The 16695-nt window shown below is 44.3% G+C and overlaps 1 protein-coding gene across 1 annotated transcript; it reads left to right on the top strand.

The window, feature by feature from the left end:
* Positions 1-4069: 4069 nt before the first annotated feature.
* On the top strand, positions 4070-7259 carry LOC119398058 (uncharacterized). Its single transcript, XM_037665315.2, has 3 exons — positions 4070-4283; positions 5654-5940; positions 6905-7259. Exons 1-3 carry the CDS (start codon positions 4161-4163, stop codon positions 7257-7259), a joined length of 765 nt encoding a protein of 254 aa, XP_037521243.2. The 5' UTR covers positions 4070-4160.
* Positions 7260-16695: the final 9436 nt, after the last annotated feature.

Here is a 16695-nt window from a genome sequence, read left to right as displayed (position 1 = left end):
ACCGTGATCCCTAACTGATGAAGATATGAATGCGGACTGTGTGGCTTCGTTTCGGTTGTCCACGAGCGCCGCTTGCGCTCTTTTTACGTCGCACATTGGCGCACTCAGGATCGTCCTAATTCATCGTGTTGCGGCCAAATGTGACCGAATTAACGAGATATTGATGCCGTTAAACAATGAATATGCTGGCCGGGATGAGAAAACATACCAGAATTACTATTGGAAATAACGAGGACCGAATTAACGAGAACTTACTGTATTACGATTTTACAAACTCGCACCGCGAAGCCACGTGTATCAGGATTGCGAAAAAGTTACAGAAGAAAGAGTAGCAAGTGATTTCTTTTCGGAGGAGAAAGTGTCGCAAAAATTGTCAGCGGGTGGTCTTCGCTGTCAAAATCAGCGGGATAGCTGTGCGGAAAAGGTGTTCCGAGCGGTTGCCTCACAGCCGCAGTGGTATATTATAGCATTTGGCGCCGTGCCGTGCGCATTTGTGAATGAAAAGCGGGGGACTTGTTTGGCGTTTCCAGGTCTGGCTCCTGTTCGGCTGCAGCATGGTTCTATCGGCACTTCTGTGGTCATTCAGCGACTGGGTCCACTGGGTCGTCGGAGGTGTGTCGACACACCGTTCCATGTTCGTGCAAGCTTTGGGGCGTCACTTCTGGTCTTTCGTGGAAAGCAGCTGCCTCGAAGGCAAGGAGACGAACGAAGCTTTTTTTTTTTCGATGCGCTCTTTAGAATCTGTGCACCAGAGTGTGTCGTTGTCTCGCCGATGACAAACTTACCTTAGCGGCTCTCAAGTATATATATATATATATATATATATATATATATATATATATATATATATATATATATATATATATATATATATATATATATATATATATATATATATATATATATATATTATATATATATATATACATGAGGATATCAGATTACTTTTAAGGGCTCGTTTTTCTTTGTTAGACACAATATTAATGAGAACTAACGGAGAGCAATGCCAAGGAAAGTATAGGGGGTGTTATTTGTAGTAATTAGAATATAAGTGTGAAGAAACTAAAGTGGACGGAAAGATATATATATATATATATATATATATATATATATATATATATATATATATATATATATATATATATATCACGAACATACATACAGGGTAGTAAAAACCCCTCCTCTCGAAAAAAGGACCTGTCCACGCCCTTGTAGAAAAGATGCTAAGAACTTTCAATAACAGTTCTGACCAATCGATGCCCACAGGAATATCTGACAAGAGATTTTGGCTCACTGCAAAATTTATGGCACAGTTTTCGTCGTATATGGCCCTAGTTGGCACTTAACAGCCTTTACTTTTCACAGTGATGCATTCCTTATCTCGTTCGTCCTCTGAGCGTAGTTTGGCGCGCAAGCGGAGCTCGTCCGCAGTCGAAGCGGCACTCATGTAATGTGAGTGCCCGCAGCCCCGAGCGGCCGCTGCTGCGGGTTTGTCAATCGGCTGCTCTCAAGAAAAAGCTTGCCGAACCATGACATCTGGCTTTGAATTTGTTGTTGTGGAGCTGCTGCATTGCGATTATGTCACGTACGATTATTCTGAACAACTTATATGCGATTTTCAGCACATAACCAACGGCGCGGCCGCTAGTCTGACTTGGTCACATGTGATGCATCATAACTTGATAGCAACCCAAATAGCGCAACGTTTTTTTACGCAGGATGGTAGATGACGTCCTTGACTTGAATTAGAGGGATGACGAAAAAAAATTAAAAATGGCCTTTGTGAGAAAACTATTTTCAAACTTCTGCGTTTTTGGTAAATCGCTTACATTTAGGCACTATTATGGAGTAAAACGGAGAGCGATAAAACCACGGAAATTATTTTAAAAGAGAGCGCGAATGTCAAAGTTAATATGTTCCGAATTTAATTATCCTCAGTTTGACTTGTTTGCAGCAATAAATTCCTAAAATAAGGTATTTTGTGCGATTTGCCATGTTTGCGATTTTTCCTTCGAAATTGCTTCAGCAGGGAAGGCAAATAATAGACCCATAAAGTTGTATTTCACTTGTTCTTTAAGGGGAATAAATATTGTGACCAAGCAGTGCACCGTTTTTTCCCTAGGTACGCTCAAATATCAGAAATCGTGAAACTGGCGGAAAAGTGTTTTTTGCGGCAAAAATTTATAGATTTTTTTTCAGGCGAACCAATTTTTTTTTTTCACAAAACTAACTTCGAAACCATTGTCCTGGGTCTAACGCCTAGAACTACAGTAAGTTTCATCAAATTCGGGGATGCTGACCGGGACCTCGTGTTCGGTCTTACATGGACACACCCAGCTGCGAAAATTTACCTATTGCTCCGTTAGCGTAATCTCTTGCAGCCGTCATAATTTCTTGCTGGCAATTAAAAATCGGCATACGCGGAAATTGCATTTGTTCCACCTACACTTCGATTTTTCTTCTTAAACAGGATGGTGTTCGCTGTAGCACAACCGAATGCCCTTTATACATGTCGTAACATGCTAAGCTTTTTTTATTAGTGTGCGCCGCATGAAGCCGTCCTTGAGGAAGAAAGCCGCCAGGAGCGCATTACGTGTACCTTCCGTAGCAGGTGAGGGCGCGGGATAGAGCGAATTGCGACACAACCGTGCTCCTGTCAGTACATTCATCATAATTACGCGAGATTGCTTCGCCAAGGCGCAGCGCTCAACGACGATCATAAAGCGGCAGGCTGAGAGCGTACGCGAAGAATTTCCGGACTTTAAGAGTGCCGACAAAATCCCCTGTTTCCGTATACACACGTACGCGCTTCTTGCTCCTGTTGCCAAGGGAACCACGGCTGCTACCCGTCGCGTTGGCTCGCTGCTGATGACGTTCAGCTTCTCATTACGACGTCGTCGGTTTTGATTATTTGCCGCGGCGGCTGCACTTCATTAGCGTCGAATTTCTGTGCTGCACGAACGGCCAGTGCGTGTTATTGGCGTACGGCTTAACAGATGACAGGAAAGAATATAAAACAAACATTTGGCTCTTGTGTGCCAAGTGATTGTGTGTTTTGTGTTCGCTATTGTTCTGTGTTAGGCGCGCCACACCTTAATCATACACTATAATATAATAATAATTGTTGTGGTTTAACGTCCCGAAACCACGATACAATTATGAGGGACGCGGTAGTGGAGGGCCACCTGGGGTTTTTTAACGTGCATCTAAATCCAAGTGCACGGGCCTCAAGCATTTTCGCCCCCGTCTAAAATGCGGCCGTCGCGGCCGGGATTCGATCCCGCGACCTTCGGGTCAGCAGTCGAGCACGGTATTATACCGCTAGACCACGATGATCATGACATACCAACCAGCCCAAGCCGCCACCCTTGTACGCTAGACCACCGTGGCGGGTAATCATACACAATGCTGCACCAACAAGCCCAACATGCAACACACAGTGTTCGAAATGATGAACATTATAAATCTGCAGCTGAGGCGCGGCGAAGTTTTTATGCGGGCAGTCTGTGTACTACTTTATGCATGCACCGATAATTTCAAGTTTTAAAGACCACGTTGTTACTGCGGTGTGGTTCCTTAAGCGAACTAAGATCTGTACGTGGTCGTTGAACGAATTCATTTTTATCTTTAGTGTTCGTATTTTGTGCTCTGTTCATTCATACCTGCTACATGCAACGGTCGCGTGGCCATTTGTGAATGGCAACCAAAAAGCGACTCAAGGCGACCGATGTTTACACCTGCGCGCCACATATCCGTCGCCACAGAATTCACGTCTGCTCGCATATGGCTTGCATTGTCAGTGCCCCGTAAAATAAGTGGATGTTCTTTTCCTGCGTTTCCTGCGTATGTAATTGGTTCAGAGGTTTGAGACCGCAGTCGCACGACTGAAAAATTGAGCAGCGAACGACAGAGCCAAAACAGTCACTATGCCCCCAAAGCGGCCATTTGCGACTAGCCGCTTTGCCACTAACTTGTTCGCGCGACCGGTGCTAGTCGCAGGTGAGAACAAATCTTAAACGAGCCTTTAACCTTAGGTATATACGCACACTTTATGATCACCTCTAGCCTCCACTTCTACACCCAAGAAGTTCTCGGCTCGCGTGGTGGTGGGAAGCTTCTGGCTCCTGGTCATCGTGGTGACCACAGTGGTGGCCGGCCAGATGAAAGCCATGATGATGGTTCGGGAGGAGTCCGACCGCATCGACAGCATGCGTCACCTGGCGGCTAGGCCAGCCATGAAGCCGTACACCGTGGCAGGAAGCGCTGGGGTGTCCTCCGTCCGTGTGAGTACCGCGCATGCAATCCGAACAAATAAATGAAACAGAATGTTTGTCAACTCAGCAGCTGACATTGATGCAATGATGCGTGTGAAATGCACTCTTAGTGGACTTCGTATTCACCAGAATGCTGACGATGTTTAACCGTAAATTCGATAATTTCATGTACCTAGATTATTCACTATACGGTTGATGATGATGATGATGATGACGATGATAATAACAACAACAACAACAACAACAACAATAATAATAATAATAATAATAATAATAATAATAATAATAATAATAATAATAATAATAATAATAATAATAATAATAATAATAATATGACAATAATAATGATCACTAAGAAACAGTCCTCGGCATTTGTAGGCCGAGCCGTCGACCACAGGCGGCAGTAACTGTCCCTAAGGTCGACAGGTGTTACAAACCGCTCAAAAAGAATTAAAAAGAAAAATTCGCGAGGGCAAACAATCTACATTTGTGTTAGAATCGGTCCACCAACCATGCACTGTTGATTACGCTGTCTCCAGGGTAAAACGAGTTTCCTCGGCCGAACATCCGTCCACGCCAATCGAGGCGAACACAAAACAAGGGCCATATTCCTTTTCTCTCACGCAGAGAGCAAATCTGAGCCCATTTTGATGCTAGGCACATCCTTATCGAAGCCGGTTGCCCATTGGCAGAGCGGCTCCAGCATTTCAAATCGAGTCTGTCGCTCAAGCTTGTAGTTACACATGCTTGCACTCACGCCCATATACAGGGCAGATAGAAGGGTCGGCCACGAGCTCATTCGTTGCCACTAAGAGATCCCTGGGCTCTATGCAACCAACATTACAGGTAATTTGATTGAGCTGGTTCGTATGTATTCGTAATAGTAGAGGTTTCAGTTACAGTGGGGCAGCGGGGCGCTCACAGCCCCTTTCCGACTCTGTTTGGGAGGGGGGGGGGTGACCTCGCCTACAACCCCCCCTCCTACCTGTGGTCCGCATACTTCAGCAGGCCTTATTAGAAATTGTGACCTTGTTAGGATGTGCATTTTGTTCAAGACAATTGGTATACAATGCTGGAATGAGCCTTGCACAAACAAACTTCAGTATTTGGTTCATACAAGGACAAACTTACCTTGTGCACGTCACTCTCAATGCACAGTGCATAGATAGCCCGACTTGTCTCCGAGTACCCTTCCACCCAAATCCCCTCACCACTACGGCAGGTGGCGGCAAATGAAGAAAGCCTACGCCTCTGATGGTAGCTAGGGTCAGCACCTGTCCTGTGTCTTTCTTGGTCTCATGTTGCCGTCTTTTCGCGCTGATTTTACCATGAAGTATGCTGTCACTTTGCTTACTCCTTCCCGCGTGTTTTTCGTGAAGGATTCGAGGGACCCGGACTACCAGAAGGTGTGGCGCATGATGCAGACGCACAAGACTGACCTGCCCACATCGGTGGTGCTGTCGGACCAGACTCTGCTCGAGGTTGTGGTGGGCAAGGCGGTGCTCATCCTGAGCCGTGCCAGCGTCGCCGCCAGGGCCACGGCTGCATGCGCCAGCTTCGAGCGCGGAGAGTTCTACCTGGCCAGGGAGCCCATGTTCAAGTTCAACTCGGTCTTCTACCTCAACAAGCGGCTGGCTCCAGCGCGTAGACAGGCTATCAATAATAGGTTAGGGGATGTATTAGTACCAATGCACGACAAGCTCGATGCGGGCACATAACCTGGCGTAACCTTGTCGCGTTAGGTGTCGCTGGCCCCGCCGATTACCGTGGACGATATCGGCTCCTAGTGCAATGTGCATCGTTGCGGTGCACCACTGCCTTAGCTTCGGGACAATTTCCATTAAACAAAAGAATTTTTTTTTTCGTGATGCGTTGTCAGGCTGGCCAGCACGAAGGAAAAAACTCACAGGGTCCCTTATGCATTCGCCTAAGACGACTCGAAGGCGAAAGCCATCTTTTTATTCTTTTCAGTCGATGTATTGATCGTCGCCCGCCCCCCTCCGAAAGCTTTTTGCACCTCACCTGATTTTGTGCTGCCTCCGCGGTCGAACAACCTTTGACCAAGTGACGATCTCATGTCATTACGTCATCATATTTCATTAAGTTATGTGTAGCCATAGTGACTTCGTGATGACGTCATGGTGACGTCACAAGTTCTGACGATATGTGACGACGTGATGTCATGTTGTGACGTCATCACGTGATGATTTCTGCATTTCTCGTGCTCACGCCCACGCCGCGGAACGATGGTCGACGCCGACGGTCAATTTTAGCGTTTGATGAGGCATCTAAGGCTTTCGCCTTAATCCACTACGTAAAACAGGGGTTGTGCTCATTGCCGGAATGGCGAAAACATCTTCACTTTTCCTTTAGGAGCATTGCTCCGGCTCAGGTTCACGCGTTGCCCGCATTCTTATTGAACACTAGAACACATACAGGTTCATTTTTTATGACATAAGAGCTGATCGAGATAAAGTTATACAAGCAAAGCTTAGCGGCATAGTACAATGTCTTATGTGACGTAAATTATACTGCGGCATGACTGAAATGGCACAATAATACAAAACAAACAGAAATGATAAGAAATATAATACCCCAAATTACGGTTTGCAATTAATCAAACGTCGCAGAATCTTGTGGCTTCGCGAGTCCGGCCTGGTGGAAAAGTGGTGGCAGGAGTCCTCGGGCAACTGGGAGGGCTGTGGTCAAGTCATCAGCGACGGCCGCCTGAAATTCTCGGATTTCCAGGACCTGCTGCTCTTCTGGCTGGCCATGCTGGGCATTGCCACGGCCGTGTTCCTCTGCGAGTCTGCCTGCGCCGTTCCTTGCTCCCGCACTGCTGACATCGATCACACTTCACGGAAACCTGGTGGACCACTCACAAGCCTGGAGACAGAGGGCGCTGACCGCAGACGTCGCGCGACGTACACTATTGGTGCACTCAGGGCTATGCGCTTTGGAGGAACGCACAGCACAAAGCCTTAGTAGTAGTAGTTTACTTGTTGATTATTTAGTAGCCCGAGCACCTAGTGCCACTCTCGTTTCTCTTTCAAGCACTTCCGGTCGAGCACTTACTTCTGGTTTTAAGACTATTCATAAAAAAAAAACGTGTTCTAAAAGAATAAAATCGATGGTTCTGGTTGAAGGTAAGTGTTATATTGGATACATATGATATCGGAGCATAACGTTACTTGAGATTCGACACATTAACTGTCAGGATAGTTCATGAAAATTGATTGAGTTCATTGAAACATTGTGAACAGCTGGGTTCGTTGCGGCACCTGGCGGAGCAGATCGCAACCATGCGCTTCTTTCTACGTGGCCTCTGAGATCAGCTTCGGCAGTGCGACGAAACACAAAGTTATCCCAAGCAATACACCAGGGCACACGAATGCCGACGGGCGAGTGCGACTACCAGACACCTAAGTGAAGGATTAGGGTCACCTCCAGGACTTGTATTACGTATTTTATATGTTTGCAATAGCTACAAAGCATCTCATCAGCCTCTATAGAAATGAATTTGTTTGTGTTTGAAGGAAAATGTGTTTTGTGTATGAAGGTGTAGGTAAAGCGAATAATTTCAAGTGCTTAGCAGCCCGCACCCAAACACGCATACGCACGAAAATCACGTCTATCTTAGCCTGACGTATATATAGACTAGAAAATGGCCTTCTAATGTTCACAAGCACTCCACATATACTTCATATGACTAGCTGCTATTTCCTGATTTAAGTAGCATGCACCAACGAGAACGGATTGCACGGGAGTGCTACATCGAAATTATAAAGAGGCTTGTCAGTTGAGTGACTTGGTTAGTGTAGCCACCGCCACTCGCACTATAGAAAAAGCTGTGGAGGGCGATTCATAGCGTGAGAGTTAAAAAAAAAGAAAAAAAAGAGAGAGATAGAATACGGTATCAGTAATCTTTGAAAAGGTCGATCAGCACAAAAGCCTGCAAATGCAATAAAACAACGATATGCTTGTGCTGGAGCATATCGAAGCACATACTACGATCGTTAAGGTCTATTCAAGGCAACGTTCTGGTGACGTTTATCAAGGCACCATACTATGGTTACACCGAATGAAAGTTAATAAGTAGAGGAAGAAGGAAGGGCTATCCTACGGAAATGAGTAGAAGTGGCGTGTACATTTGAAATTTGTTTTGAGAAATTGCTCCGATAGATGCTTCGATAACTTTCTTCAGTATGTCGATGAATTCACGTACGCAGCTCACGACAGGCGATGAAATAAAGATTTGTGTCTGATGACTGTTTGTCTATGTCAATTATTTTTTTTTATTATGTCCTACCACGACTCGGAAGGAAAAAAGTTTGCATATTTACTTCCCGAAAAAGAGTAAAAAAGTGCAAGAAAAAAGTCCATCGCATCTCCGGCGACACATTTAAACCCTAATTTTTGTGGGTTGAAAATAAATTGAAATTTGTGGGTTCAGAATCTGCGAATCGAATAATTATGGGGGTTTTACGTCCCAAAACCACGATATGATTATGAGAGACACCACAGTGGAGGGCTTCGCAGTGGAGACCAGCAGGGGTTCTTTAACAAGCACCAAAATATAAGCACGCGGGTCTTTACCCATTCGCCTCCATCGAAATGTGGCCGCTGCGGCCGGGATTCGATCCCGCGACTTCCGGGTCAGCAGTGAAGCATCATAACCACTAGACCGCCGTGGCGGATTTTGGGGGTTGATATCAACGTCCTCTGGCATTGGAGATTAAGCCCGTTCAAGGAAGCAAACGCCCTTCGTAGTCAAGTCACGCTCAGGGTATCAAGTATGCATCGACGAAACCTTGCAAGTCACTCAGCATTGTCGACCATAGTTCGTAACGTATTCTTGAAAACGAAGACGATTGCACGCATCGCATTTAGTAGTTCAGTATATAGGTAAGCACTTCGCGCTTCATTAATATTTCGTTTTGAGTATAGATAGACAGCAGTTTTTTTTCTATAACCCAGGAGACGTTAGCCTGCATCGTCACCTGGCTAGGTACTCCTTGCGCTGTGGAATAGTGCAAAAAAAAAGAAAAAAAAGAAAGCCACAGGGACAGAGGCTTGAGAGACGGTACAGGCGCTGCGTTACAGCGAAAGCTGTTATGAGATAATTTCAGCGGCCGTTTTTGGTGCCGTAGTTGTCCGCCGCCGCCGGTGTCCGGAACCACTATCGCTCGAAATAAGAAAAAAAATTCCAGGATGGAACGAGGTTAGAACTACGGCCCTCTGCATGGGAGCCCAGTATTCTACTTCAGAGCCATGCCGGTGCTTGAAACTGCGTCGCAAAAGGACCCTATACAGGCTTCATGTCGGAAAGGAACCACATTAACATATGCAATATAGCGTGGTAGAAGAGTAAAATAAGCACCAAGCGTCGCACAACGCGAATTCTGTAACCAGGCGTCACACAATGCGAATTGCGAAACGAGTGGGTTGTTGAATGCTTCCAACCCATTACAAAGGGCTCCGCCATAATTCTTCGTCGTCATCAGGCACAGCATCAACAAAGTGCGCATAATGCCTTACACGAGTTTAGCAGGTACCACGGCTCTCCGTAGAATGACGAAAAATGGCATAATGCCTGCTTTCCTACTTCTCAAAACTTTACGATTTATAGCGTAGTGGGTTCCTCTCAAGTGCACTTGTATTGGTTGCCAAAGAAGCCCATAAGCGCATGATCCATTTCTTAGGGGTCTCAATAAAGTTCTTCGCACCCCCTCCCTGTCTCCCACGTCAACGTATGTTATACAGCATGGCGGGAGAGGGAAACAGCGACAGGGCGTCACCCAATGCAAATTACATAACTGGTGGGCCGTTTAAAGCTTCCAACCCATTACAAAGGACTGAGCCATAATTCTTCATCGTCATCAGTCGTCGCGTCAACAAAGTGCACGTAATGCCCTACAGACGTGGAGCTGGTGCCTCGCTTCTCCGCAGAATGAGGAATAATGGCTTAGTAGGGGCTTCCCAACTTCACAAAAATTGGTATTTATGGCGTAGTGGGTACCTTTCTAGTGTACTTGTATTAGTAGCCCTAAGAGAGCTTACAACGGGCTCTAGAAACGCCGCTCTTCCAGCTTTCGCTGTGACTGTGCTGCGGTTTCAGCGCAGGCCTGGTATATTTTTTTTGCGCTATCACACAATGCAAGCATACAAGCTAGCTCGGCTTTCCTTACTACTGTATCTACTCCTGGTCTTTTATACCAGGTAATTTAATAATTTATGAGGGCTGGCAAACTTCTGATGTAAAGAAGAGAGAGCATAATCTTTACATAAACATTTTGGGCTATACCATTTATTAGACGCTATACAGAGACGCTGTGATAAGGTAGACTCGTACCATTTATTCATAAGGCCACCGGTGACCTTCGCCTAACATTACGTTAACGTTACCTCAAGCCATACAGACGTAACCTTGCTCCAAATGTAAATCACTTTCTGTTTAATAAGTGATCCCCTGGTGTTTATTTTGCACGCGTAATGAAGTGGAACAGGGCATCATTAATGTTCTGCTAAAAATGAAGACTATCCACTTAGTGGCCAATAAAAAACTGTACAAGAATTATGAAAAAACGAACGTTCTTTATTATGCAAGAGCGAACTGCTGCAGCGATTTAGTCGCGACATGTTTTTGAGTTTGTAATAAGTTGACTATAACAATGTGCTTGACTGGGCCGGTTGGTGGTGCATAGTAGACGAAGAATAAAAACAGCGCTAAACACGGGACGAGAAGAGGACACATACACGGCGCTGACACGAAAGTGATTTACAGCACCGTGTATCTGTCCCCTTCTCGTCCCGTGTTTAGCGCTGCTTTTATTCTTCGTCTACCAATAAGTTGACTGCGTCGCGTGCTCTTTGAGAGTTTGACACAAGCGCACCAAGGCAACAGACAATGAAGCCAAGGAGAACGTAACGGATGTTACTTGTGATTTTTAATTTAAGTGTATAGGAACAAAGGAAAATGAAAGTAGACGATAAAAACAACTTGCCGCCGGTTGGAGTCGAACTAACAACCTCGGCGTCACACGACGGACTAGGCTTTAATCTATTGAAAATATTTCGAATGCGTCGGGGGGAGCTCACTCGCATGGGCTCCTAAATGTCGTGCGAAAATCGCTCACGTGACAACCAGGGACAGTATTGCGCCTAGGTTGTGGGTTTGCTTCCCACCCGCGACAAGTTGTTTCTTTCGTTCACGTTCGTTTTCCTTTACTCTATAATTACTACACTCCAATTAAAAAGAAAACAAGTTACGTCCACTATGCTTTCCTCGGCTTCATATCTTGGCTTCATACGGTCGTGTCTAACAAAACCAAAAACAAAGCGAGCGCCCCGATCAATTTCCTTTCTTCTCGTTCCTTGTTTAAGAACACATAATTCAATTACAATAGGACTAAGAAATGAAAGTTCGAAAGTGTTTTGCTATGCACGTGCTATGCACGTGGCTTGCGCACAGTGCATAGCATAGGCACAGAACATTATCTCCGAGAGCACTTACGTTAGCCTGATACTCAGAGCGCAATGCATCTAACGACACACGCACGTTCGGTGTATACTGATGACCAGATGATGTGATGCATAGTTTTTACCTGTACCACCGTACAATAACTCCTAGCATTTGGAGTTAGCCGTATTGTAAAAAAAAAAAAATAAATGAAATAGAATAAGCTTACTACAGCTCTAGCACTTCTAGGAATCAAAATATTCCCGCTCAATATTTGTAGTTCTAAAAAAAATTGTGCCAGCAATATATTTACAACAAAAAAGCGGATCCCCACGTCATCATCGACGTCAGCCTATTGTATGTATACTGCGGGACGAAGGCCTCTCCCAAAGACCTCCAACTTGCCGGGTCCTAGGTGAGCTGATCTGGTCTGCCCCTCCTATACATTTGTGTGCGTGCCTATATCTACTTACTCTCTTCTTTGCTGTTCAACTCAAATCATAATAACAATAAACAAAACAAAAACGAACGTGCACACACTTAGTGGTTCGCTTTCTGCCTGCGACCAGTCGTACAAACAATGCAACGTCAACATGAACTTACATTATGCAGTGTTTGAATTGCCGTTATGCTACGACACCTCAAATATTGCGAAAGGACCGAATATACACGAACTCTGAGTGTAATGCACGCAATGCAGAGAAATACGCGTGTCAGATAACGATGAATTGTATAGTAGGTAGCACTTAGGAAGCAGTCATTAATGTCCCTTAAGTGACCTATGCAAAGGCTGGGAAGTGGTGAGGAGGTAAAGAGGGGATGCCCTCTAAAAAGCTTTATGTTTGATGAACCTTTCGGATATTCAACTTTCACTCGATGCGAAACTCGATAAGGTGAAACGAGTCGTCCGTTTTCGTTTGGCAAAAACATTGTCTGGGACAAAAGTTAATGGATATCGGGATTATTGCTGGGCATTGGACTGAACGGCGTGGCACGTGTGGGCATCGTTGTGTGGGCATCAGTAGCACCATGGAAGACGTTGGAAATGGTACCTTAGCCACGAGAGCTCTGAGAGTCGGCAGTTTCACCGTAAGTTTGTCAAGCTGTGAGTTGGGTTCATTCGCGTACCGTAATTGCTTCCATAACTGGGAAACCAAAAAGAAGATTCCTTTACTGCTTCCACGACGACAGAGGCTTTAACCAATCAGTGCGATCCTGGCAATGTTTTAGTACCAGTCCTTCACTCACCCGAAAGCTTTACGTTTGCGAATTCTCGAGCATATTTTGCAGAGTATACCCGCTGTTATATTTCGAAGTTTTTCTCCCATTCGATATATGCACTTACTTTACAGGAGATTCTTGTGACAGAATTTGTGTTCAAAGCAAAAGCTTTTTAAGCGCACATAAAGCGAGGACAGAAGAACTAAGATTTTGACAGGACAGCGCTGTCCTGTCAAAATCTTAGTTCTTCTGTCCTCGCTTTATGTGCGCTTAAAAAGCTTTCGCTTTAAACATGAATGTTCACCAACTAGCCCATCTCGCTGTCTTGATACAGAATTTGTGATTGATATATATGGGTCATTCCATGCCAAATCATCCAGCGTTTTTCCGACCATCACAAATATGGCTGAAAAAATTTCCACGTTTTTCTTGAAGAGTTCGAAACTCGTTCTGCTCGTTTATTTCTGTTGCCAAAAATTTTCCTGCCTATTTGTGAGAGTCTGTAGTTTTGCGCCGACTGAGCTAAAGGGCATCAAACAACAATTTTTTTCAAAGGACGTTTATGAGATGCACTCGATAAAATGGTATTTCCGGCAAGCTAATGAAGTGATGTAACAGTAAAAATAATGACTTATTTATGTATATCGATTCTTCGAGGGCTTTTCGCACGAGAAAAATTGAATAAAATTGCAAAGTTTGGTATTTTTTTCAGGAACAAGGCAAACTCAAAGCGTAGAAATTAATTATATACTGGTGGCCCGTTCTCTATACTACAAAAGAAAAATAATTTAGTCGCTGAAGGTGTAGCAGATCGTCTAAAAAATTGCGAATCTCACTTTTTTTGAGAAAAGCTCTGTATTCAGCATCAAAAAACTTGCCTTGGTGGTCGGACTAAAAATATGCACTATACTTCATTTGAAAGCTGTATGTATTAGCTGAACATAAGCAAAGTTACAAAAGGGTATTATTTTTTAAACTTGAGAAATATTTTTTTGAAATTTTGTATCTCCACCAGCTTTTGGCCAACGTAACTCAAGCGGCATGAAGCACTCACAACGGCAATCTTCAGCCCATGCCCACTTTCCTGGGATGCAGACGTCAAACATGGTGCTGTCTATAAAGCAATGGAAAAGGAATTAGAATTGCTTTATAGACAGCACCACGTGCTGTCTATATAAAATGGTGCTGTCTATATGGTGCTATCTATATAAATATAAAACAGATACAAACTTTCAAAAAAAATATTTCTCAAGTTAAAAAAATAATACCCTTTTGTAACTTTGCTTATGTTCAGCTAATACATACAGCTTTCAAATGAAGTATAGTGCATATTTTTAGTCCGACCAGCAAGGCAAGTTTTTTGATGCTGAATACAGAGCTTTTCTCAAAAAAAGTGAGATTCGCAATTTTTTTAGACGATCTGCTACACCTTCAGCGACTAAATTATTTTTCTTTTGTAGTATAGAGAACAGGCCACCAGTATATAATTAATTTCTACGCCTTGAGTTTGCCTTGTTCCTGAAAAAAACAAACAAAACTTTGCAATTTTATTCAATTTTGCTCGTGCGAAAAGCCCTCGAAGAATCGATATACATAAATAAGTCATTATTTTTACTGTTACTTCACTTCATTAGCTTGCCGGAAATACCATTTTATCGAGTGCATCTCATAAACGTCCTTTGAAAAAAATTGTTGTTTGATGCCCTTTAGCTCAGTCGGCGCAAAACTACAGACTCTCACAAACAGGCGGGAAAATTTTTGGCAACAGAAATAAACGAGCAGAACGAGTTTCGAACTTCAAGAAAAACGTGGAAATTTTTTCAGCCATATTTGTGATGGTCGGAAAAACGCTGGATGATTTGGCATGGAATGACCCGTATGAATATGAAGACTTCCTATAACTGACAATTAACTGAACTTTCAAAATTTTCACCCGCATAACACGCACGCCACAAATTTAGTATTTCAGCAAAGTTTCGTCCAAATCTGATATTTAGTTATTTATAGTAATGTTAGTAAGGACGCTTGGCTGTAAATCCGGACGCTCAGTAGTCGCATGATTTCTGTGCCGCATTGTTCCGCGCTTGAACCTAAGTGCGACGAATGAACAAATTCTACCAGCCTATTGCATTGCTCATGACTTATTTTCACAATTCCGTACACCTTTATGCTATTTCTTCCGTGAAGCTTGCCCTGAAACATCAGCTGCCTATCTAAATAAACACGCGGAAGCACTCCTGGGCCCGCATTGTTCGTGAGAGAATATTCCAAGAAACCCTGATGCAGGCCATATTATTGACGAAGCCGGATGACCAAAAGCAATGATAACGTAAGAAAGGCTTTGTGAATTCGGCCTCTGATGTAGAACGCTAAAGAAAGGCTTAATAAAGTCTTCCTGCATGAGCCGACTCCTATGACCCTCAAGTGAGGGACAACAGTATGACTAAATAAATAAATAAAAAATAAATAAATAACTTTCTGCTTGACCATTCGGTTGCAGCCGTGAGTGACCTCTTTGCTGCGAGGAGACAATCACACACCTGCTCTGTGAGTGTCCCCGCTTCAGTGTACCTAGAAGATAACTTTCAAAAGTGTTAGACAGACTTGACAATCGTCTATTGTCGGAGGGAAGGGTCTTAGTACACTGGTCGAGACCGTCCTTGGTACAGAAGGCTTTGAGAGTGTTGCGTTTCTTGCGGACAACTGGTCTTAGAGACAGACTTTAAGCAGTATCGTTTATCGCATTATTGTTCTTCTTTTAATTCTTCTTATCCTTTTTGTAATATCTCTTTTCTATCATATTTTATTCCCCCTTCCCCAGCACAGGGTAGCCAGCCGGTCTGAGAACTGGCTAACCTCTCTGTCCTTCAGTCTTTCTCTTCCTCCTCTCTCCTGTATCTTCCTCTAAGCCTATTCCAACTTTGCGTACGCCTGAACTTGTAGTTCAGGGACGTAGCCAGGTGGCTATTCCCGAAGGAGGGGTGGGAGGGGGGAAGGGAAATGAGAGAGTGAAGTCCCATTCCTCAACATGTAGGTGTATGGGTGTGTCTGTATGAGTGCGTGTGCATTGCCACGAACGCTTATTTCTTGATGTTGAAGTAATCGGGCTTCAGCCACAAAAACTGTTACCCCCGCTCGGCGCAGACCCCGCCGTAATGTTTGGAAAGCTTCTCGATTGTTTTGGACTATTCCAATAAGATCGCGCGCACAACAGGTGTAGTCGAGTTTATTCTGGAGCTAACGCGAACCCCAGTGATATTGCTGGAATTTTCGATCATTCATGTATAAAAGACGACGCGTTCCGCCGACGACCAGTTCATCGATGACCGATGACTGTGTGCGCCGATATCGTTGCAATCTGAGCATCGGTCCTTTTTTTTTTTTCTTAGCACAAGTTCGCCCCAAAAGAGTAATCTTTTACCGGCTTAAGTATTCTTGCTTTCTTCACCGTCACGACCACGTGACAATATACACATGCAAGTTGAAAAACTTGAGGGCGGTACAATCCCTCCCCTCACCGCCTCTGGATACGCCTATGTTCTGATAAGTTGTTGCATTTCGAGTTCCGTAGCCCTCGATTCAGTGCGGATACCAAACAAAAACACTCTTACAGCGCACACACACGTATATATTTCGTTCGCAGCGCCCACGTGTCTCCGCTCGTATGCACTCAACCTCAATTATATTTCGCGCATATCAGATAACGAGGGGGATCTAATTTGCCTAAGTGCGTCGCATCCC

This window comes from Rhipicephalus sanguineus, chromosome 6 (assembly GCF_013339695.2).
Source record: "Rhipicephalus sanguineus isolate Rsan-2018 chromosome 6, BIME_Rsan_1.4, whole genome shotgun sequence".
NCBI classification, from domain to species: Eukaryota; Metazoa; Arthropoda; class Arachnida; order Ixodida; family Ixodidae; genus Rhipicephalus; species Rhipicephalus sanguineus.
The sequence above is the reverse complement of the archived record's forward strand: the minus strand, read 5'-3'. Positions and strand labels throughout refer to the sequence as shown.

Excerpts from the sequence above, each read along its gene's own strand:
- LOC119398058 (XM_037665315.2), top strand. The coding sequence starts at position 4,161 with ATGAAAGCCATGATGATGGTTCGGGAGGAGTCCGACCGCATCGACAGC. Across the intron at positions 4,284-5,653 it reads CTGGGGTGTCCTCCGTCCGT|GATTCGAGGGACCCGGACTA; the intron begins GTGAGTACCGCG and ends TTTTTCGTGAAG. Across the intron at positions 5,941-6,904 it reads AGACAGGCTATCAATAATAG|AATCTTGTGGCTTCGCGAGT; the intron begins GTTAGGGGATGT and ends CAAACGTCGCAG.